Here is a 25,140-nt window from a genome sequence, read left to right on the forward strand (position 1 = left end):
CACTCCCACAACCACCTCAACTCCCCCAGAACCCAAAAGCCCAAGCCATCATAGGTAGAAGACGGGAACAGACATTTCTCCCAAGAAGAACGATAGATGGCCCACCGATGCGCGCACCCTTGCTCCACATCACACATCGTCCGCCAAGTGCCATGCTGGGTTCTGAGGAGCTACGACCTCAACCCTCCAGCGTGGTCCCCATCCCCAAGAGAAGAAACAAGAGGTGTTGGGGAGGCGGTGGAGAAAGGGGAAGCCTCCCATGCTGTGCGAGGCAAGGCAACCACTGGGGGCCCCCTCCCCTGCCAAAAAGGCTATGGCGTTTCCTCACCAATGAGGTAGAGGCAGAACGAAGCCATGATCGGGGAATGGCACTGCTTAGTCTTCCCCACCGTCCCCCGATTCCAGAACACAAAGCCAAAGGGACACACGCACCCCTTTGTTCAGAGCAGCGTGGCTGACACCAGCCCGCGCATGGAAGCAGCCCGAGCGGCGAGCGGCTGATGAATGAGAAAGAAGATGGGGTCTCGATCTGCGACAGAAAAGGATGCAGCCGCACCAGAGAAAGACATATTTCCCTTGGCCGTGCCATGGAAGTAGCTGAAGACGATCCATCAGAGCAAGAGAAGTCAGTCAGAGAGACCTGTACCTTGTGATGGCACTCCTAGGGGCCGCTGGAGATGTGCCACCAAAGAACAAAGGGAAATAGACGCAGGTGGGCAGGGACAGAGATTGGCAGAGAGACAGAGAAAGGGGTGGGGAGAGCGGGAGGCAGCAGGAGAGAGACCGAGAGATCAAGAAGCGGTGCTACCAAGCAGCACATTCTTGAACTACAGAGGAGAAACTGATGGTTCCCAGAGGGGATGGGAGTGGGGGATGGGTGCCCCCGGGGATGGGGGTTAAGGACGGCCCTTGCCAGGATGAGCATAGCGGGAACTCTGGGACTGCGGAATCGCTCCATGGGAGCCCTAGAGGCTGGTGACCCCATAGATGAACTCTGCTGGCGCTCCAAGAACACCTTCCAGAAAGAAAAGAATGAAGGGCAGCAGACAGGAAGCACTGCGTCCCTATGTAGCCACCCAGGTCGTGTCTGTTCTTCCCCTCATCATGCAACCCTGCAAGCTCCTAAGGACCAGGAGGAGGCATGCTCGGTCTCGGCAGTGTGTCCAGAGCCCCCTGGACCGCACGTCTTCTGTGTTGGCGTGTGCCCTGGACGGGAGCTGTCCTAGGGCCTCAGAGGGCCCTCCGCTGCTCCCAGGAGGGGACTCAGGGCCTAAGCGTGCTCTTCGTTCAGAGCCTGAAGGCAGCCTCACAACCCCGAGTGCCAAGGCAGCAGCGTGCTTCTGTTACGGACCAGAAGCGCCAGCCATGCGGCTCTCGGGACTCTTGGGAATGCCCGTGCTCCTTTCTCTTTCTTCTTCCTGCCGTAGTGCCACCCCGCCCCTGCCCTCCAGCCCACCCCAGCCGACAGCCCGCTCCCATAGAGGCCCGTTGATTTCCCCCACTGACACTTCAAGCTTCCTTCCCCAAATGCCCAGGAGCTTGTTTGGTTCCCTTCCATGATCCGGAGGTCACGGATGACTCCAAGTTGTCCTTCCCGCCCACCGCACAGGCTCTCGTGCGGGACTTGCCTGTCCTAGCTTTTCTTGGTGCCCTGTGTATGCCGACGCTGTATTGCAGGCCCGTTGGGCAGCACCATGTGACCGGTACCCAACCGCCTGAGACCTCCGTTCTCTGCCGCGAGGCCCTGAGGACCAGGAGGCCCAAGCAGAAGGGGACTTGCATGTCCCCAGAAGATGTGTGTGTGTAGAGGTGGCCCTTGGGCGTGAGTCCACCGCAGGCTCCCCGTCTGAGGAGGAGGAGTGCACGATGGGCGAGAGGGCACCCGCAGCCACGAAAGTGTTCCCGCGGCCACGAAAGTGTTCCCGTGGCCACGAAAGGGTCCCCGTCTTCCCAAGAGCTCTGAAGGGCAAGGCCGACTGCCCTTCCAGAGGCCTCCAGGCAGGCGCCTGAGTGCTGGGACACGGCTGGCCACCACTTTGTCCCAGATACCACCCAAATGGACAGGAGAGGAGGACTTGCACGGTCCAGGAGGACACTCCAACCAACCTCTCGCCGGTGCCCAGACCCAGGGTGTTGCCTGATTCGCCCGCAGAGGAGAACGGGTGTGCCCTTCAGCAAGGGCAGGACAAGCAGACGGGCGTCCTAGTGTGTCCCCGTCAGCTCTAGGACAAGACATCCCATGAGTTCCTCATCTGCAAATGGAGACGTGAGTTGGTGGAGGAGTGTAGGAGGCTCCAGATGGACAAGGCATGTGGATCGACGCCGTAACGTCGTGAATGCTGCCTAAGGACAAGGACACCATACGGGATGCAGAATGCTACAGGGTTTATTAGGAAAGAGAGGTGAGGCCACCTCCCCTCGCCCCCCAGCCCCACCCTCTGAGAAGCCTTCGCTGGGATCGTGCCAGGGAGGAAACAGGAGGCAAGGACCGTGAGGGCACGGACCAAAGAAAAGTCAGCATGCCCAGACTTTGGGTCGTGGCAGATACCTGTGCCCGATGCATGAGCGTTGGTTCCTCGAAGTTGCTGAGAGGGAGAGGATGAAGATGTGGACGGTGGAGGAGTGAAGGCAGAGATGAGGAGTCTACGACAGGATGCGGGACGTGGGCATGGGACGCAGAAGATGGAGGAAGCAGAGACTCGGGGAGAAATGGTCCAGGCTGCATGGGGCCAGTGCCCAAGCCTGTGGGGAGGCAGCTGTGTGGCAGAAGGCTACATTGGGCTGGTGCCCAAGCCTGGAAGGAGGCAGCTGGCGGTGGCGTGCTGGATTTCAGCCACGTTTGGCAGTGACTTGGTTTCCCAAATGGCCAATGAGTGCCATGTGCACCTGGTGGTTCTGGGGGAGGCAGTGAGCAGCGGGAAGGCTGGCATCAGCTGGACACGCAGCAAGGGCTGCAGGAGGTGGTCGTCGAGTGGGTGGTGGGGCAGCCAGTGGGGCAGCAGCAGCAAGGCTGGCAGCAGCTGGACCCGCAGCAGCCGGACCCGCAGCCGCCTTGTCCACAGCCGCCGCTGCACCCGAGGCAGCTGGGCCGGCAGCAGCTTGTCCTACAGCAGGTGGTGTGACAGCAAGTTGGGCAGCAACAGCAGCAGCAAGGCTGGCAGCAGCAGGACCCGCAGCCGCCGCAGCCACAGCCGCCGCCGCACCTGCAGCAGCTGGGCCGGCAGCACGGGGTCGTGCAGCAGGTGGTCTGACAGCACATTGGGCGGCAGCAGCAGCAGGGCTGGCAGCAGCAGGACCCGCCGCAGCTGGACCCGCAGCCGCCTTGTCCACAGCCGCCGCCGCACCCGCAGCAGCTGGGCCGGCAGCACTGGGTCCTGCAGCAGGTGGTCTGACAGCTTGTTGGGCGGCAGCAGCAGCAGGGCTGGCAGCAGCAGGACCCGCAGCAGCTGGACCTGCAGCTGCCTTGTCTGCAGCTGCCGCCGCACCCGCAGCAGCTGGGCCGGCAGCACGTGGTCCTGCAGCAGGTGGTCCTGCAGCACGTAGGCTGGCAGCAAGGGGAGCAGCACGAGCCGCACATGGTGTCACGGATGGAGCGGGGGCTTCTGTTCAGAGCGGAGGGTCTCAGATTTGGACTGTGGCCCACTTCTCTTCTGGGCCTTTTATACACTGGAACCCACACATCCCCCACCCCCACCCCCGACTGGGACCAATAGGCATGACTTTCCTTGTTGTGGTTTACATCGTTTCCCATAGTCTCTGGGTGCTGGTAGAGGAGGAAGCTCCCTCCCAGTTAGCCATCTGTAGACAAGGAGTGCTTCATGTGTTTCCTAATGGAGAATCACTCCTGGAAACGTTTCCCCAGGAAAGCAAGGTGGTCCCATCAGCAGCGTCCGACTTACCTCACTGATCATCGGATCGCGGGAGAGACTTCCTTCCCATTGGCCTGAGGGCCAGGCGACCAAGAAGTGTTCCTTCCCCAGTCTGGCTGCCTAGCGTGTATGTCGATGGGGAGTATTCCCGGGGGGGGGGGGGGGGGGGGGGGGGACGGGGCTGGAGAAGGATGTGTGGAGGTTCCCGGGGACCTCCAGAATCCATGCCCAAGCTCAAGTCGGCTTTGCCACACAGCCTGTTTCTGGGCCGCCACAGCGTTCTGCCTCTCCCAGCACCCTAGCCCTCCTGTGGATCCCAGTTCAACCGAGGACCTCGGGGAGAGGCCGCGTGGCCTCCTGTCTTCCAAAGGGCAAGGTAGAACCAAAGGGCAGGTGGGCTGAGGCGGCACCAGTGCCCTGGGCCATGACAAGCCTCAGTCTCAGGCCAGGTGCGTCCTGGTCGACCAGCACTCTCGACTGATCTAGGCTTCAGCCCTTGCCCAGCACCTGGGACACTCCGGGACCGACGTGCGCCAGCGATGGGCACCGCAGGAGGACTTGGTGGCTCTAGTCCTCACTTGGAAACCAGCCTGGTCCGTGATTTGCTGTGGCTGCCTCCACCTCGATTGCGCTGGATCCTGTGGAAGGAATCCTGGCTTCTTTGGTTTCCTTCCTTCTGCCTGCACTGCCTTCCCATCTCCAAGCCCCGCACGCCCCTGCGCCCCCAGCCCATGCCCACCCTCTTTCCCTGCTCCCTCCCTCTTTCTGTCCCTTCCTTCTGTCCTTCCTGTTTCCTTTCCCTCGGGGCTCCATGTCTGTCTCTCTGTCTCTTGGTCTCTTGGGCTTTCTGTCCCTCTGGATTCCTGCCTCCTCCTTCCTGCCTTCGTGCTGTCCTGCCTCCCGCCTTCCTTCTTTGCTTCCTCCCTTCCATCCTTCCTTCTCCCCCGGGCACCCTGCCTGCCTGGCAGCTCCTCTTGCTCCTCGTCATCTGCTTTCTCCTCCGTCTGAGCTTCCTACCTGCCCGTGGGGCCATCGCCCCCATCAGCTGAACCATGTAGGGGAAGGACCGGCGGGAAGCAGACACGGGTCATGAGGTCTGGCACACATCAGCGCCACGTCTCAGATTGCAGCGTGGAAGGGGCAGTAGCTACCCAGCAGATCTGCGTCTCCATGCCTGAGGGCTCTGCTCAGGCCGCAGCAGAACCTCCCCCCGCCTGTGCGTGCCACATTGACCGAAATGCTCAACCAGTGCTCCTAGGGAGCTGGTGTATGTCCAGAGTCTAGAAATCTTGTTGCAGAATTTCGGGGCATCCCGACATGTGTGTCCCGTCCCTGCTGATCCCTTCCTCGGGGTTCAGTTCCCCTCGCAAGCTGGCACACGGGCCTCCAAGGGCCTCTTCCCTGGGTCACATCTCCACCCTCCAAACGGGGGGATTGGCCCTCCCCAAAGGAACGATGTGCCTGGACGCTCTTCTTCACAGTAGCTTCTGGGAGAACCCACACTCCGACGTGACTTTACCCCGTCCCCGTCTCGAGTTCCTCATCTCTGCGATGGGAACCTCAATCGCCACGTGGAAAAAGGTTTCAAGACGTCCGGAGATGACTGGTGTCCTGCCGTCCCCTACCAGAACACCAAGGGCAGGTTTCTTCTTCTTGGACAGAATGAGAGTGACGCGGCGGACCGTGTGGATGGGGCCACAAAAGATCCCGAAGACACAGGGTTCTCTGCAAGGGGCAAAGCAGCGCTGGGGGTGTCCCCAATCTCGAGGATGCTGTCGTCCTCGAAACAGGATGGGACGCGCGCCAAACTCGACCCTTGGACCTGCCGCACAGGACAGAAAGCCCAGGAAGAACCCGACAGTGGCGTGCTCGTCAGTCAGACGTCGACCATGGCTGGAGGCCAGAAAACGCAGTGGTGGCCAAAACACGGAGCCTGTTCCACAATTGCTGCTGGGAGAACCGGACAGCTCCAGACGGAAGAATGAACCCAGAACCCTTCCTTCCTCCGGAGGCACACCCCAAACCTTCCAAGTGTTTCCAAGGGCGAAATGGGACCCCCGAATCCAGAAAGGTCCTAGGACACGGCGCAGGCAGCCATGTCCCTGACGCCGGCCTGAGCAAAACCCTCTCCACATAGGTCTCCTGAAGCAAGGGAAAGGAAGCCAGCTCAACCTACTGGGATGGCGTCCCAGGGAAAGGCATCAGCACAGCCAAGGAAACAAGGAACGAGGCTCCAAGGCCACCGACGCCTAGGGAGATGATCTGTGCCAACGGCATGGGCGGCAAGGCTTAGGATCCCCAATTTGGTCAAGAACATACACTCCCACAACCACCTCAACTCCCCCAGAACCCAAAAGCCCAAGCCGTCATGGGTAGAAGACGGGAACAGACATTTCTTCCAAGAAGAATGATAGATGGCTCACCTATGCGCGCACCAAAGCTCCAGACCACTCATCGTCAGCCGAGCGCCATGCTGAGTTCTAAGGAGCTAAGACCTCACCCCCGTCAGCGTTGCTCCCATCCCCAAGAGAAGAAACAAGAGGTGTTGGGGAGGCGGTGGAGAAAGGGGAAGCCTCCCATGCTGTTTGTGGCAAGGCAACCGCTGTGGGCCGCCTCCCCTGCCAAAAAGGCTATGGTGTTTCCTCACCAACCAGGTTGAGATAGAACGAAGCTACGATTGGGGAATGGCACTGTTTGGTCTTCCCCACTGTCCCTCTATTCCAGAACACAAATCCAAAGGGACACACGCACTCCTTTTTTATGAGCAGCATGGCTGACACCAGCCCACACACAGAAGCTGTCCGAGCGGTGAGTGACAGATGAATGGAGGAAGAAGATGGGGTCTTGATCCGCGACAGAAAAGGATCCAGCTGCACCAGAGAAAGGCATCTTGCCATTGGCCTTGACATGGAAGGAGCCGAAGATGATCAATCAGAGCAAGAGAAGTCAGTCAGAGAGAGACCTGTACCTTGTGACTGCACTCCTAGGTTTGCTGGAGAAGCTCCACTGTTGGGTTCATTACCAAAGGAAGGAGACTGAGACAAAGCTACAGAAAGCCTTATTCTATGTCAAGCATTAGAAGTTAGACTGACCGGTCAGGGAAACGAGGCTGAGACAGAGTAAAATTTTTGTAAAACTTTATTCTATGCCAAGCATTAGAAGTCAGAATGACTGGCCAGGCCCGCCTCCGAAGAGAGCGACACCCCTAGGTCTTACAGGCTAGCTTTTATAGGGCACAACTGCAGATATCCACATATGTGGCTTTGGGTGATTGGATGTCTCCTACCTGTGTGATTTAGTAACGGTTACCTGGAACCGATACTAGTAACTGTTGAGGTGTTTATTAAACAACAAAGTGGCCTTGTTTTAGGTATGTGTTTTAGTAATAGTTACCTGGAACTGATATAAACAAAATGGCCTTGTTTTAGGTGTCTGTTTCAGTAACTGTTACGTGGAAGTGATATCAGTAAGTGTTGAGGCATTTATGAAACAACAAAATGTCTACCTAGGCAACATGGAGTCACTATGGCTAAGTAGGCCCAGGCAGGCCCTAGGGGGTTAACATGTTTTAATGTGGAATTGACCCCAACATCCCCCCCTTTTCTTTTGAGATTAGTCAATTCTTTGACTTTTTAAAGAATCAGTTAGTGCTGGAATTAGGACAGGAACCACAGGTTTTGTCTGTTTTATTTCTGCGGTAAGATGTTGGAATCCTTTGGGTCCTCTATATATGACAGTAACAGTTCCTTCCAATGAGACTTCAAGATTTTTTCACTCGGTGGCGGCATATTCAAACCAAGTCTTTGGGTTGGTAAGGATGTGGTTTTACCTCCGTTTCCATCTCAGTGTAGGCAGTTTGGATCCCTGCATGGGCTCTTTTTAAGACAGACTTTCCTGCCTGTAGGGATTGGAATACAGACGGATCAGTCATTTTTGTTAGGGTAACCTTTTGTAGCCATGGGCAGAGTGGAGGGGTCTCCTGAACATTATTTTAAATGGGGTAACCTTGTTTAAGTAGGATGTACATTACGCCCTGAGGAGGGTGAAAGGAAGGAGATCCACCCATCCACCGCCAGTCTCCAGATTTAGCTTTGTCAAGGTCTCTTTAAGAGTCCAGTTCATTCTACTTGCCTGGAACTCTCCGGCTGGTAGGCACAATGTAGTTTCCACTTAGTCCCTGCGGCCTTGGCCGATGCTGTGAGACTAAACTCACAAATGCAGGGCCGTTGTTTGACCCAATCATGAGAGGCAACCCAAACCCAGGAATTATTGTTTAGTAGCTTTTGGCTACTATTCCTGCCATTTTATGTTTGGCAGAAAAAGGTTTTTACTCAGTCTGAAAAGGTATCTAGAAAAAGTAACACATTTTTTAAATTTTATTTTTGTAAAAATCCACTTCCCAATAAACTCCTGGTTTTTTGTTTGTTTGTTTTGTTTTCTTTTTTTTTAACCTCTTTCTTTTTTTCCATCCTAATTTTCCTGCTTCTACTGCCTGACATTGAGCACATTTATCAACTATATCCTGAGCCATACGCCCTAATTTAGATACCTAAAATTGCTTGCCCATGAGTTCTTTAAGTTTGTGTGTCCCAAATGAGTTTCCTGATGTATTTGGTTTACTAATTTTTTTTTTTAAGTCTTTGAGGAAGAATGAACTTTTTTGTTCTGGTCTTAGCTCAGTCCCCTTTATAGTCTAATTTAGTCCATTTTTGTAAATATTTTAAATCTTCCTCTGAATAATCTGGTTTTTCTGGTATGGCTAGCGTTGGGAGTGTAACCAGTTTTTGAGTCATTTTCCTGGCTGCTTGCTTTGCTGTTTGATCTGCTAATTGGTTTCCCCTTTTTTTAAAAAATTAATTTATTTATTTTCAGCATAACAGTATTCATTAATTTTTCACCACACCCAGTGCTCCATGCAATCCGTGCCCTCTATAATACCCACCACCTGGTGCCCCAACCTCCCACCTCCTGCCACTTCAACCCCTCAGATTGTTTTTCAGAGTCCATAGTCTCTCATGATTCACCTCCCCTTCCAATTTCCCCCAACTCCCTTCTCCTCTCTAACACCCCTTGTCCTCCATGCTATTTGTTATGCTCCACAAATATATGAAACCATATGATAATTGACTCTCTCTTCTTGACTTATTTCACTCAGCATAATCTCTTCCAGTCCCGTCCATGCTGCTACAAAAGTTGGGTATTCATTCTTTCTGATAGAGGCACAATACTCCATAGTGTATATGGACCACATTTTCCTTATCCATTTGTCTGTTGAAGGACATCTTGGTTCTTTCCATAGTTTGGTGACCGTGGCCATTGCTGCTATAAACATTGGGGTTCAGATGGCCTTCTTTTCACGACATCTGTATCTTTGGGGTAAATACCCAGGAGTACAATGGCAGGGTCATAGGGAAGTTCTATTTTTAATTTCTTGAGGAATCTCCACACTATTCTCCAAAGAGGCTGCACCAACTTGCATTCCCACCAACAGTGGAAGAGGGTTCCCCTTTCTCCACATCCCCTCCAACACATGTTGTTTCCTGTCTTGCTAATTTTGGCCATTCTAACTGGTGTAAGGTGATATCTCAATGTGGTTTTAATTTGAATCTCACTGAGAGCTAGTGAAGACAAACATTTTTTCATGTGTCTGATAGCCATTTGTATGTCTTCATTGGAGAAGTGTCTGATCATATCTTCTGCCCATTTTTTGATATGATTGTTTGTTTTGTGTGTGTTGAGTTTGAGGAGTTCATTATAGATCCTGGATATCAACCTTTTGTCTGTATTGTCATTTGCAAATATCTTCTCCCATTCCGTGGGTTGCCTCTTTGTTTTGTTGACTGTTTCCTTTGTTGTGCAGAAGCTTTTGATCTTGATGAAGTCCCAAAAGTTTATTTTCACTTTTGTTTCCTTTACGTTTGGAGACATATCTTGAAAGAAGTTGCTGCGGCTGATATCGAAGAGGTTACTGCCTATGCTCTCCTCTAGAATTCTGAGGGATTCCTGTCTCACGTTGAGGTCTTTTATCCATTTTGAGTTTATCTTTGTGTACGGTGTAAGAGAATGGTCAAGTTTCATTCTTCTACATACAGCTGTCCAGTTTTCCCAGCACCATTTATTGAAGAGACTGTCTTTTTTCCACTGTATATTTTTTCCTGTTTTGTCAAAGATTATTTGACCATAGAGTTGAGGGTCCATATCTGGGCTCTCTACTCTGTTCCACTGGTCTATGTGTCTGTTTTTATGCCAGTACCATGATGTCTTGGTGATCACAGCTTTGTAATAAAGCTTGAAATCAGGTAACATGATGCCCCCAGTTTGATTTTTGTTTTTCAACATTTCCTTAGAGATTTGGGGTCTCTTCTGATTCTATACAAATCTTAGAATTATTTGCTCCAGCTCTTTGAAAAATACCGGTGGAATTTTGATCGGAATGGCATTAAAAGTATAGATTGCTCTAGGAAGTATAGACATTTTAACAATGTTTATTCTTCCGATCCAAGAGCATGGAATGGTCTTCCATCTTTTTGTGTCTTCTTCAATTTCTTTCATGAGTGTTCTGTAGTTCCTCAAGTACAGATCCTTTACCTCTTTGGTTAGGTTTATTCCCAGGTATCTTATGGTTCTTGGTGCTATAGTAAACGGAATCGATTCTCTAATTTCCCTTTCTGTATTTTCATTGTTAGTGTATAAGAAAGCTGCTAATTTCTGTACATTGACTTTGTAACCTGCCACATTGCTGAATTGCTGTATGAGTTCTAGTAGTTTGGGGGTGGAGTCTTTTGGGTTTTCCATGTAAATAATCATGTCATCTGCGAAGAGAGAGAGTTTGACTTCTTCATTGCCAATTTGGAATGACAAATTCCTTTTATTTCTCTTTGTTGTCTGATTGCTGTTGCTAGGACTTCTAATACTATGTTGAACAAGAGTGGTGAGAGTGGGTATCCTTGTCATGTTCCTGATCTCAACAAGAAGGATGCAAGCTTTTTCCCATTGAGGATGATATTTGCTGTGGGTCTTTCATAGACAGATTTGATGAGGTTCAGGAATGTTCCCTCCATCCCTATACGTTTTAATCAGGAACGGATGCTGGATTTTGTCAAAGGCTTTTTCTGCATCAATTGAGAGGACCATGTGGTTCTTCTCTCTTCTCTTATTAATTTGTTCTAACACATTGATTGATTTGCAAATACTGAACCATCCCTGTAGCCTAGGGATGAAACCCACCTGGTCATGGTGGATAATCTTTTTTTTTTTTTTTTTTAAGATTTTATTTACTTGACAGAAATCACAAGTAGGCAGAAAGGCAACCAGAGAGAGAGATAGGAGGAAGCAGGCTCCCTGCCGAGCAGAGAGCCTGACATGGGACTCGATCCCAGAACCCTGAGATCATGACCTGAGCTGAAGGCAGAGGCTTAACCCACTGAGCCACCCAGGTGCCCCGGATAATCTTTTTAATATACTGTTGGATCCTGTTGGCTAGGATCTTGTTGTGAATCTTAGCATCCATATTCATCAGTGATATTGGCCTGAAATTCTCCTTTTTGGTAGGGTCTTTGCCTGGTTTGGGGATCAGGGTAATGCTGGCTTCATAGAAAGAGTCTGGAAGTTTTCCTTCTGCTTCAATTTTTTGAAACAGCTTCAGGAGAATAGGTGTTATTTCTTCTTTGAAAGTTTGGTAGAATTCCCCAGGGTATCTGTCAGGTCCTGGGCTCTTGTTTTACTGTTGGAACTTACTATCTATGATCTTGTTGAGAATTTTGGCACCCATATTCTTCAGAGATACAGGTCTGAAATTCTTGTTTTTAATGGGGTTTTTGCCTTGCTTTGGGATCAAGGTAATGGTTGCCTCATAAAACATTCTGAAAGTTTTCCTTCTGTTTCTATTTCTTGAAACAACTTCAGGAAAATAGGTATTATTTCTTCTTTGAATGTTTGGTAGAATTCCTCCAGGGGATCCATCAGGTCCTGGACTCATTTTTTGGGAGGTTTTTGATCACTGCCTCAATCTCATTACTGGTTATTGGTCTATTCAGGTTGTCAATTTCTTCCTGTTTCAGTCTTGGCAGTTTATAAGTTTCCAGGAATGCATCCATTTCTTCTAGGTTGCTTAATTTATTTGTAAATAGCTGTTGATAATAATTTCTGATGATGGTTTCTATTTCCTTGGTGTTAAGTCAAAATATCTCTCCTTTCATTCATAATTTTATTAATTTGGGCCCTTTCTCTTTTTGTTTAGATAAGTCTGTCCAGTGGTTTATCAAGCTTATCAATTCTCTCAAAGAAATAGCTTCTACTTTTATTGATCTACTTCTATTGATCTACTGTATTTCTGGTTTCTAATTCATTGATCTGTGCTCTAATCGTAATTATTTCCCTTCTTGTGTGTGGATTAGGTTTAATTTGTTGTTGATTTTCCAGTTCTTTAAGGTGTAAAAAGAGCTGGAGTATTCAGGATTTTTCAATTTTTTTTGAGTAAGGCTTGAATGGCTATGTATTTCCCCCTTAGGACCGCCATTGTTGTATCCCACAGGTTTTGGATTGATGTCTTTTCATTTCCATTGGTTTCCAAGAATTGGTTAAGTTCCTTGATTTCCTGGTTAATACAAACATACTTGAGCAGGATGGTCTTTACCTTCCAAGTGTTTGAATTCTTCCAAACTTTTTCTTGTGATTGAGTTCCAGTTTCAAAGCACTGTGGTCTTAGAATATGCAGGGAATAATCTCAATCTTTTGGTATTGGTTGAGACCTGATTTGTGACCCAGTATGTGGTTTATTCTGGAGAAATTTCCATGTGTACTCGAGGAGAATAGTATTCTGTTCTTTTAGGGTGGAATGTTCTGTATATGAGGTTCATGTGGTCCAGTGTGTTATTCAAAGCTCTTGTTTCTTTATTGATTTTCTGCTTAGAAGAGCTGTCTATTGCTGAGTGTGGAGTGTTGAGGTCTCCTACTATTAACATATTATTAGCAATATGTTTCTTTAATTTGGTTAACAGTTGGGTTATGTAGTTGGTTGCTCCCATATTGGGAACATATATATTTACAATTGTTAGGTCTTCTTGTTAAGAATGACATCGTGTCCATCTGTATTTCTAACTGCAGTCTTTAGCTTAAAATCTAGAATGTCGGAGGAGGAGTCAAGATGGAGGAGGAGTCAAGATGGTGGAGAAGTAGCAGGCTGAGACTACATCAGGTAGCAGGAGATCAGCTAGATAGCTTATCAAAGCATTGCAAACACCTACAAATCCAATGGGAGATTGAGGAGAAGAACAGCAATTCTAGAAACAGAAAATTGACCACTTCCTGAAAGGTAGGACTGGCAGAGAAGTGAATCCAAAGCAACGGGAAGGTTGACGGGTGGGGGGGTGGTGGCTCCCAGCAAGCGGCAGAGCAACAGCACTAAATCAGTACTTTTAAAAGTCTGTTCCACTCCAGGACATCGCTCCAGGTTAAACCGGGGTGAAGCCCATGTGGGGTCAGCATGGCCCCAGGTCCCGCAGGGTCATGGAAGGATCAGAGGTGTCTGAGTGTCACAGAGCTCGCAGGTATTAGACTGGGGAAGCCAGCTACAGAGACAGAGCCGAGGAGTGAGCTCTCAGCTCGGGGTTACCTTGAACCGGTTGCAGGCTGGGTGAACTCAGAGCACGGCCTGAGGCCAGGGAGATGGGGGTGATTGGGCTCTTTTCTCTGAGGGTGGGCTGAAGAGTGGGGCCCCAAGCTCTTGGCTCCTCCAGGCTGGAGACTGGGAGGCTGCCATTTTCATTCCCGTCCTCTGGAACTCTACAGAAGGCATTCAGATGACAAAAGCTCCTGAAAGCGAACCCGAGCAGATTACTTAGCCCGGTCCCTGGTAAGGGCAGTACAATTCCACTTCGGGCATAGACACTTGAGAATCACTACAACAGGCCCCTCACCCAGAAGATCAACAAGAAATCCAGCCAAGACCAAGTTCACCTACCAAGGAGAGCAGCAGAATTCCAAAGGAAGAGAAAGCAAAACACGGAACTCATGGCTTTCTCCCCATGATTCTTTAGTTCTGTGGTTAATTTAATTTTTTTTAATTTTATGTTTTTCATCTGCTAAATTTTTTTTAACTTTTACCCTTTTCTTTTTAAACATTTTTAACTAGTTTATCTTATATATATATATATTTCTTTTTTCTTTTTTATATTTTTTCTTTATTTGTTTTCTTTTTAAAATTTTTTTCTGAACTTTTTATCCCCTTTCTCCCCTCCCCCATGATTTGGGGTATCTTCTGATTTGGTTAAAGATCCCCTAAAGGGGGTCTTTGCCACCCTTTTAGTATTTTATTTGCTGCTTCATATACTCTTATCTGGACAAAATGACAAGGCGGAAAAACTCACCACAAAAAAAAGAACAATAGGCAGTACCGAAGGCTAGGGACCTAATCAATACAGACATTGGTAATATGTCAGATCTAGGGCTCAGAATGACGATTCTCAAGGTGCTAGCTATGCTCGAAAAGGCATGGAAGATATTAGAGAAACACTCTCTGGAGAGATAAAAGCCCTTTCTGGAGAAATTAAAGAATTAAAATCTAAGTTGAAATAAAAAAAGCTATTAATGAGGTGCAATCAAAAATGGAGGCTCTTCTGCTTGGATAAATGAGGCAGAAGAAAGAATTAGTGATATAGAAGACCAAATGACAGAGAATAAAGAAGCTGAGCAAAAGAGGGACATACAGCTACTGGACCATGAGGGGAGAATTCGAGAGATAAGTGACACCATAAGACAAAACAACATTAGAATAACTGGGATTCCAGAAGAAGAAGAAAGAGAGAGGGGAGCAGAAGGTATACTGGAGAGAATTATTGGAGAGAATTTCCCTAATTTGGCAAAGAGAACAAGCATAAAAATCCAGGAGTGTGGTGAACCCCCCTCAAAATCAACAAGAAGAGGTCCACATCCCGTCACCTAATAGTAACATTTGCAAGTTTTAGTGACAAAGAGAAAATCCTGAAAGTAGCCCAGGAAAAGAAGTCTGTAACATATAGTGGCAAAAACATTAGATTGGCAGCAGACTTATCCACAGAGACCTGGCAGGCCAGAAAGAAGTGGAATGATATATTCAGAGCATTAAATGAGAAAAACATGCAGCCAAAAATACTATATCTAGTTAGGCTATCATTGAAAATAGAAGGAGAGATAAAAAGCTTCCAGGACAAACAAAAACTGAAAGAATTTGCAAACACCAAACCAGCTGTACAGGAAATATTAAAAGGGGTCCTCTAAGCAAAGAGAGAGACTAAAAGTAGTAGATCAGAAAGGAATGAAGACAATATACAGTAACAGTCACCTTATAGGCAATATAATGGCACTAAGTTCATATCTCTCAATAGTTACCCTGAATGTTAATGGGCTAAATGCCACAATCAAAAGACACAGGGTATCAAAATGGATAAAAAAATAAAACCCATCAATATGATGCTTACAAGAAACTCATTTTAGACACAAAGACTCCTCCAGATTTAAAGTGAGGGGGTAGAAAAAAATGTGCCATGCTAATGGACATCAGAAGAAAGCTGGGGTGGCAATCTTTATATCAGATCAATTAGATTTTAAGCCAAAGACTATACTAAGAGATGAGGAAGGACACTATATCATACTCAAAGGTTCTGTCCAACAAGAAGATCTAACAAATGCCCCTAACGTGGGAGCAGCCAACTATATAAACCAATTAATAACAAAATCAAAGAAACACATCAACAATCATACAATAATAGTAGGGGACTTTAACACTCCCCTCACTGAAATGGATAGATCATCCAAGCAAAAGATCAACAAGAAAATAAAGGCCTTAAATGACACACTGGACCAGATGGACATCACAGATATATTCAAAACAGAATACACATTCTTCTCTAGTGGACATGGAACATTCTCCAGAATAGATCACATCCTGGGTCGTAAATCAGGTCTCAACCAGTATTAAAAGATTGGGATCATTCCCTGAATATTTTCAGACCACAATGCTCTGAAGCTGGAACTCAATCACAAGAGGAAATTCGGAAAGAACGCAAATACATGGAGACTAAACAACATCCTTCTAAAGAATGAATGGCACAAACAGGAAATTGAAGAAGAATTGAAAAAATTCATGGAAACAAATGATAATGAAAACACAACGGTTCAAAATCTGAGGGACACAGCAAAGGCAGTCCTGAGAGGAAAATATATAGCGGTACAAGCCTTTCTCAAGAAACAAGAAAGGTCTCAAATACACAACATAACCCTACAACTAAAGGAGCTGGAGAAAGAACAACAAAGAAAGTCTAAACCCAGAAGGAGAAGAGAAATAATAAAGATCAGAGCAGAAATCAATGAAATAGAAACAAAAAAACAATAGAACAAATCAACAAAAATAGGAGCTGGTTCTTTGAATGAATTAATAAGATTGATAAATCCCTGGCCAGACTTATCAGAAAGAAAAGAGAAAGGACCCAAATAAATAAAATCATGAAAGAGGAGAGATCACAACCAACACCAAAGAAATACAAACAATTATAAGAACATACTATGAGCAACCCTACGCAAACAAATTTGACAATCTGGAAGAAATGGATGCATTCGTAGAGACATATAAACTACCACAACTGAACCAGGAAGAAATAGAAAACCTGAACAGGCCCATAACCAGTAAGGAGATTGAAACAGTCATCAAAAATCTCCAAACAAACAAAAGCCCAGGGCCAGATGGCTTCCAGGGAAATTCTACCAAACATTTAAAGAAGAACTAATTCCTATTCTCCTGAAACTGTTCCAAAAAATAGAAATGGAAGGAAAACTTCCAAACTCATTTTATGAGGCCAGCATCACCTTGATCCCAAAACCAGACAAGGATCCCATCCAAAAAGAGAATTACAGACCAATATCCTTGATGAACACAGATGCGAAAATTCTCACCAAAATACTAGCCAATAGGATTCAACAGTACATTAAAAGGATTATTCACCAGGACCAAGTGGGATTTATTCCAGGGCTGCAAGGTTGGTTCAACATCCACAAATCAATCAATGTGATACAATACATTAATAAAAGAAGAACAAGAACCATATGATACTCTCAATAGATGCTGAAAAAGCATTTGACAAAGTACAGCATCCCTTCCTGATCAAAACTCTTCAAAGTGTAGGGATAGAGGGCACATACCTCAATATTATCAAAGCAATCTATGAAAAACCCACCGCAAATATCATTCTCAATGGTGAAAAACGGAAAGCTTTTCAGCTAAGGTCAGGAACACGGCAGGGATGTCCATTATCACCACTGCTGTTCAACATAGTACTAGAAGTCCTAGCCTCAGCAATCAGACAACAAAAGGAAATTAAAGGCATCCAAATTGGCAAAGAAGTCAAACTATCATTCTTCGCAGATGATATGATACTATATGTGGAAAACCCAAAAGACTCCACTCCAAAACTGCTAGAACTTGTACAGGAATTCAGTAAAGTGTCAGGATATAAAATCAATGCACAGAAATCAGTTGCATTTCTCTACACTAACAACAAGACAGAAGAAAGAGAAATTAAGGAGCCAATCCCATTTACAGTTGCACCCAAAACTATAAGATACCTGGGAATAAACCTAACCAGAGAGGCACAGAATCTATACTCAGAAAACTATAAAGTACTCATGAAAGAAATTGAGGAAGACACAAAGAAATGGAAAAATGTTCCATGCTCCTGGATTGGAAGAACAAATATAGTGAAAATGTCTATGCTATCTAAGGTAATCTACAAATTTAATGCAATCCCTATCAAAATCCCACCCATTTTTTTCAAAGAAATGTAACAAATAATCCTAAAATTTATATAGAACCAGAAAAGACCTCGAATAGCCAAAGGAATATTGAAAAAGAAAGTCAAAGTTGGTGGCATCACAATTCTGGACTTCAAGCTCTATTACAAAGCTGTCATCATCAAGACAGCATGGTACTGACACAAAAAAGAGACACATAGATCAATGGAACAGAATAGAGAGCCCAGAAATAGACCCTCAACTCTATGGTCAACTAATTTTTGACAAAGCAGGAAGGAATGTCCAATGGAAAAAAGACAGCCTCTTCAACCAATGGTGTTGGGAAAATTGGACAGCCACATGCAGAACAATGAAAGTGGACCATTTCCTTACACCACACACAAAAATAGACTCAAAATGGATGAAGGACCTCAATGTGAGAAAGAAATCCATCAAAATCCTTGAGGAGAACACAGGCAGCAAGCTCTTTGACCTCAGCTGCAGCAACTTCTTCCTAGAAACATTGCCAAAGGCAATGGAAGCAAGGGCAAAAATGAACTATTGGGACTTCATAAAGATTAAAAGCTTTTGCGCAGCAAAGGAAAGTTAACAAAACCAAAAGACAACTGACAGAATGAGAGAAGATATTTGCAAATGACATATCAGATAAAGGGCTAGTGTCCAAAATCTATAAAAAACTTAGCAAACTCAACACCCAAAGAACACATAATGCAATCAAGAAATGGGCCGAGGACATGAACAGACATTTCTGCAAAGAAGACATCCATCTTTGGGGTAAATACCCAGTAGTGCAATGGCAGGGTCATAGGGAAGTTCTATTTTTAATTTCTTGAGGATTCTCCACACTGTTCTCCAAAGAGGCTGCACGAACTTGCATTCCCACCAACAGTGGAAGAGGGTTCCCTTTCTCCACATCCCCTCCAACACATGTTGTTTCCTGTCTTGCTAATTTTGGCCATTCCAACTGGTGTAAGGTGATATCTCAATGTGGTTTTAATTTGAATCTCCCTGAGGGCTAGTGATGATGAACATTTTTTCATGTGTCTGATAGCCATTTGTATGTCTTCATTGGAGAAGTGTCTGTCCATATCTTCTGCCCATTTTTTTGATATGATTGTTTGTTTTGTGTGTGTTGAGTTTGAGGAGTTCATTATAGATCCTGGATATCAACCTTTTGTCTGTACTGTCATTTGCAAATATCTTCTCCCATTCCATGGGTTGCCTCTTTGTTTTGTTGACTGTTTCCTTTGCTGTGCAGAAGCTTTTGATTTTGATGAAGTCCCAAAAGTTCATTTTCACTTTTTTTCCTTTGCCTTTGGAGACATATCTTGAAAGAAGTTGGTGTGGCTGATATCGAAGAGATTAATACCTATGTTCCCCTCTAGGATTCTGATGGATTCCTGTCTCACATTGAGGTCTTTTATCCATTTTGAGTTTATCTTTGTGTACGGTGTAAGAGAATAGTAAATTTTCATTCTTCTACATATAGCTGTCCAGTTTTCCCAGCACCATTTACTGAAGAGACTGTCTTTTTTTCCACTGTATATTTTTTCCTGTTTTGTCAAAGATTATTTGACCATGTTGTTGAGGGTCCATATTTGGGCTCTCTACTCTGTTCCACTGGTCTATGTGTCTGTTTTTATGCCAGTACCATGCCATCTTGGTGATCACAGCTTTGTAGTAAAGCTTCAAATCAGGTAGCGTGATGGCCCCAATTTTATTTTTGTTTTTCAATATTTCCTTAGCAATTTGGGGTCTCTTCTGATTCCATACAAATTTTTGGATTATTTACTCCAGTTCTTTGAAGAATACCGGTGGAATTTTGATCGGAATAGCATTAAAAGTATAGATTGCTCTAGGCAGTATAGACATTTTAATAATGTTTATTCTTCCAATCGAAGAGCATGGAATGGTCTCCCATCTTTTTGTGTCTTCTTCAATTTCTTTCATGAGTGTTCTGTAGTTCCTTGAGTACAGATCCTTTAGCAGCAATGGCCATGGTCTCCAAACTGTGGAAAGAACCAAGTTGCCCTTCAACGGACGGATGGATAAGGAAGATGTGGTCCATATACACTATGGAGTATTATGCCTCCTTCAGAAAGGACGAATACCCAACTTTTGTAGCAACATGGACGGGACTGGAAGAGATTATGCTGAGTGAAATAAGTCAAGCAGAGAGAGTCAATTATCATATGGTTTCACTTATTTGTGGAGCATAACAAATAGCATGGAGGACATGGGGCGATAGAGAGGAGAAGGGAGTTGGGGGAAATTGGAAGGGGAGGTGAACCATGAGAGACTATGGACTCTGAAAAACAATCTGAAGGTTTTGAAGGGGAGGGGGGTGGGAGGTCGGGGTACCATGTGGTGGGTATTACTGAGGGCATGGATTCCATGGAGCACTGGGTGTGGTGCAAAAATAATGAATACTGTTATGCTGAAAATAACAAATAAATTAAAAAAAAAAAAAGGACATCCAGATGGCCAACAGACACATGAAAAAGTGCTCCACATCACTCGGCATCAGGGAAATACAAATTAAAACCACAATGAGATATCCACCTCACACCAGTCAGAATGGCTAAAATTAACAAGTAAGAAAATGACAGATGCTGGTGAGGATGCGGAGAAACGGGAACCCTCCTACACTGTTGGTGGGAATGCAAGCTGGTACAACCTCTCTGGAAAACAGCATGGAGGTTCCTCAAAAAGTTGAAAATAGAGCTTCCCTATGACCCAGCAATTGCACTACAGGGTATTTACCCTAAAGATACAAATATAGTGATCTGAAGGGGCATGTGCACCCAAATGTTTATAGCAGCAATGTCCACAATAGCCAAACTATGGAAAGAACCTAGATGTCCTAGAATAACACATGAATGGATAAAGAAGAGGTGGTATATATACACAATGGAATACTATGCAGCCATCCAAAGAAATGAAATCTTGCCATTTGCAATGATGTGGATGGAACTAGAGGGTATCATGCTTAGTGAAATAAGTTAATCAGAGAAAGACAACTATCATATGATCTCCCTGATATGAGGAAGTGGAGATGCAACATGGGGGTTAGGGGGGTAGGAGAAGAATAAATGACACAAGATGGAATCGGGAGGGAGACAAACCATAAGTGACTCTTAATCTCACAAAACAAACTGAGGGTTGCTGAGGGGAGGGGAGGGGGGTCTAGAGAAGGGGGTGGGGTTATGGACCATGGGGAAGGTATGTGCTATGGTGAGTGCTGTGAAGTGTGTAAACCTGGTGATTCACAGACCTGTACCCTGGGGATAAAAATACATTATATGTTTATTAAAAAATAATAAATTAAAAAAAACAACATTAAAAAAATCTAGTATGTCTGGTATGAAAATTGCTACCCTAGCTTTCTTTTGAGGTCCATTGGCATGAGATATTGTTCAATATCCCTTAACTTTCAGTCTGGATGTATCTTTAGGTTCAAAATGAGTCTCTTATAGACAGCCTATGGATGGATCCTGTCTTTTTATGCAATCTGCAGCCCTGTGCCATTTTATTGAAGCATTTAGGCCAATCACATTGACACTCATTATTGAAAGGTATGATTTTATTGTCACCATGTTGCGTGTGAAGTCCTTGTATCTATAGATTGTGTCTATAAATTTCTGTTCTGTATCACTCCTGAGGTCTTTCTCCTTTTATAGAACCCCGCAACCCCCTGCTTTAATATTTCTTGCAGGATCAGATTAGTGGTCACATATTCTTTCAGTTTTTGCTGGTCTTGGAAGTTCTTTATTTCTCCATGCATTCTAAATGACAGCCTTGCCAGATAAAGTATTCTTGGCTGCATGTTCTTCTCATTTAGTACCCTGAATATGTCTTGCCAGCCCTTTCTGTCTTTCCAGGTCTCTGTGGAGAGGGCAGACTTTATTCCAATGTTCTTCCATCTATATGTAAGGAATCTCTTGCCCCAACTGACCTTAAGATGGTTTCCTTGGTTCTAAGATTTGTGAGTTTTATTGTTACATGGTCTGGGCATTGGTCTGTTCTCTTAGATCTTGGGAGGGGGTCCTCGCTCCTTCTTGGACACGAATGTTCGTTTCATTCTCCAGATTAGGGAAGTTCTCAGTATGATTTGCTCAAACATATCTTCTATTTCCTCCTCCCTCAGGGATCCCAATCATTTTGACATTGGAGTGTTTCATGGCATCATTTATTTCTCCCATTCTGTTTTCATGGATTTTAAGCTGTTTCTTACAGGCCTCCTTCTGTTCCTCCTTTTCTATCAGTTTGTCTTCTAGATCACTAATTTGTGCCTCTGCCCCATTTAACCGAGCTGTTAGAATATCTAGATTAGATTCATTCTCACTGATAACATTTTTAAGTTCTTCCAGATCAGTTTTGATTTCTTCCCTTAGAGAATCTATGTTGCAATTAATGGTTTTCTCCACCCTAGCTATTGTCTTCATTACTGTTACCATGATGCCTATTTCCACCATCTTACTTATATCCATATTCATTAGTTCTGTGGCATAGGTCATAGTCTCTGAATCTTTCCTATTTTAATGGTTCTTCTTCTTAGTCATTCTGTTGAGGGTTGGTTGACAGAATGTAGAGAGTCCAAATTATTAACCACAACTGAAACAGGATGCACCAATTTTAAAAGCACCTTAGGATTGTCAGCCTCATGTCCTTCCAGCCTGTCTCCTGGGGGAGGAGCCTGCTGCACGGTTATTCAGGCAACCTCATTTGGGCAGAGTTGCCCTACTCCCTATTGGGGGGGGGGGGTTGGCTCAGGGGGTTGGCTGTTTTTTTTTTTTTTTTTTTTGGTGGCGTGGGGGGTGGTGGTGTTCTCTGGTGGCTTTCCCTGGCAGCTTTCCATATCTCTTCTGAGAGAGCAGAAGTGGCCATATCCAATCTCTGTCTCAGAATAGGCCACACTAGTCTCTGTTTTTGACTGTGCTGCTAATAACTGCAGCATCATGGGTTGTGCAACCCACAGTGGCACTCCCAGCCCTCACTTCCAGGTCCAAACATGACTCTGAACTTTGTGCTTCTAAAACTTTCAGCTGCAAATCTGTTTAAAAAATAAAAAAGGCGCCTAGGAGGCTCAGTCAGTTAAGCAACTGCCTTCAGCTCAGGTCATGATCCTGGAGTTCCAGGATCAAGTCCAGCATTGGGTTTCCAGGTCCACAGGGAATCTGCTTCTCCCTCTGAACTTCTACTGTCTCATGCTCTCTCTCACTCGCTCTATCAAATAAATACATAAAATCTTTTTAAAAAGGTAAAAAAAAAATCAACTGCCCCCAGTTCATACAGTGGGCGGCCCTCAAGTCCTTACCCCACTAATACCAGTCTGCAAGTCTGAGCCTGGTCCCCAGTGCAGGAGGCTTTGCTCTCTGTCAGCTCAGAATCCCAGAGGATCCCTTCCTCTTCCATTTATCTTCCAATATCTGCCCACAGATTTACAACTTCCCACTTCATACTTCAAAACCAATGGCCAGAGATATTCTGTTTGTAGAGATCCGAATATGTCTTCTTACATTTCAGATTGATTTGTGGGGTTTCAGAGTTGTCTGATGGGTATCCAGCTCAGTTCAGGGGACTGGTTGAAATAGGGTCCCCTGCTTCTCTATCTTTTCCTCTTCTCTTGTACAAGTCTTTTGATAAATATTATTTATTTATTTATTTAGGAAACACCATAAGGTAGACTGTTCATGTTATTTCTCTGTGAGAATGTGTTATAGGAGCACCTAAATATATAACGTAATTAATAAATACCTAAAGGGAGCGGGGGAGGAGTCAAGATGGCGGAGAAGTAGCAGGCTGAGACTACTTCAGTTAGCCGGAGATCAGCTAGATAGCTTATCTAAAGATTGCAAACACCTGAAAATCCATCGGCAGATCGAAGAGAAGAAGAACAGCAATTCTGGAAACAGAAAAACAACCACTTTCTGAAAGGTAGGACCGGCGGAGAAGTGAATCCAAAGTGGGGAAGATAGACCCCGGGGGGAGGGGCCCGCTCCCGGCAAGCGGCGGAGCAACCGCGCACAAAATCAGGACTTTTAAAAGGCTGTTCCGCTGAGGGACATCGCTCCAGAGGCTAAACCGGGGCGAAGGCCAAGCGGGGTCAGCGTGGCCTCAGGTCCCGCAGGGTCACAGAAGGATCGGGGGTATCTGAGTGTCGCAGAGCTTGTAGGTATTGGAACGGGAAAGCCGGCTACAGAGACAGAGCTGACAGAAAGCTCGCAGCTCGGGGTTACCTTGAACCGGTCGCAGGCTCGGGGAGCTCGGAGCGCGGCCGGAGGTCAGGCAGATGGGAGTAACTGGGCGCTGTTCTCTGAGGGCGCACTGAGGAGTGCGGCCCTGGGCTCTCCGCTCCTCCGGGCCGGAGACCAGGAGGCCGCCATTTGTATTCCTGTCCTCCGGAACTCTACGGAAAGCGCTCAGGGAACAAAAGCTCCTGAAAGCAAACCCGAGCAGACTACTCACCCCGGCCCTGGGTAAGGGCGGTGTAATTCGGCCTGGGGCAGACACTTGAGAATCACTACAACAGGCCCCTCCCCCTGAAGATCAACAAGAAATCCAGCTGAGACCAAGTTCACCTACCAAGGAGTGCGGTTTCAATACCAAGGAGAGCAGCAGAATTCCAGAGGAGGAGAAAGCCAAGCACGGAACTCATGGCTTTTTCCCTGTGATTTTTTTTAGTCTTGCAGTTAATTTAATTTTTTTCTTTTTCATTTTTTTTTTCTCGCCTTCGGGTAAAAATTTTTTTTTAACTGTTACCTTTTTCTTTTTTAACGATTTTTTACTAGTTTATCTAATATATATATTTTTTCTTTTTTATATTTTTCTTAGGTGTTTTCTTTTTTTTAATTCTTTTCTTTTTCTTTCTTTCTTTTTTTTTTCTTTCTTCCTCTTTGAACCTCTTTTTATCCCCTTTCTCCCCCCTCACGATTTGGGATCTCTTCTAATTTGGTTAAAGCATATTTTCCTGGGGTTGTTGCCACCCTTTTAGTATTTTACTTGCTCCTTCATATACTCTTATCTGGACAAAATGACAAGAAGGAAAAATTCAACACAAAAAAAAGAACAAGAGGCAGTACCGAAGGCTAGGGACCTAATCAATACAGACATTGGTAATATGTCAGATCTAGAGTTCAGAATGACAATTCTCAAGGCTCTAGCCGGGCTCGAAAAAGGCATGGAAGATATTAGAGAAACCCTCTCGAGAGATATAAAAACCCTTTATGGAGAAATAAAAGAACTAAAATCTAACCAAGTTGAAATCAAAAAAGCTATTAATGAGGTGCAATAAAAAATGGAGGCTCTCACTGCTAGGATAAATGAGGCAGAAGAAAGAATTAGTGATATAGAAGACCAAATGACAGAGAATAAAGAAGCTGAGCAAAAGAGGGACAAACAGCTACTGGACCACGAGGGGAGAATTCGAGAGATAAGTGACACCATAAGACGAAACAACATTAGAATAAGTGGGATTCCAGAAGACGAA

The 25,140-nt window shown here is 45.7% G+C and overlaps 1 protein-coding gene across 1 annotated transcript; it reads right to left on the bottom strand.

Moving 5' to 3' along the window:
- Nucleotides 1-2,929: 2,929 nt before the first annotated feature.
- On the bottom strand, nucleotides 2,930-3,577 carry LOC132004126 (keratin-associated protein 9-1-like). Its single transcript, XM_059380230.1, has 2 exons — nucleotides 3,204-3,577; nucleotides 2,930-3,104 (listed from the first exon to the last, which is right to left on the bottom strand). Exons 1-2 carry the CDS (start codon nucleotides 3,575-3,577, stop codon nucleotides 2,930-2,932), a joined length of 549 nt encoding a protein of 182 aa, XP_059236213.1.
- Nucleotides 3,578-25,140: the final 21,563 nt, after the last annotated feature.

Source organism: Mustela nigripes, chromosome 16 (genome assembly GCF_022355385.1).
Source record: "Mustela nigripes isolate SB6536 chromosome 16, MUSNIG.SB6536, whole genome shotgun sequence".
NCBI classification, from domain to species: Eukaryota; Metazoa; Chordata; class Mammalia; order Carnivora; family Mustelidae; genus Mustela; species Mustela nigripes.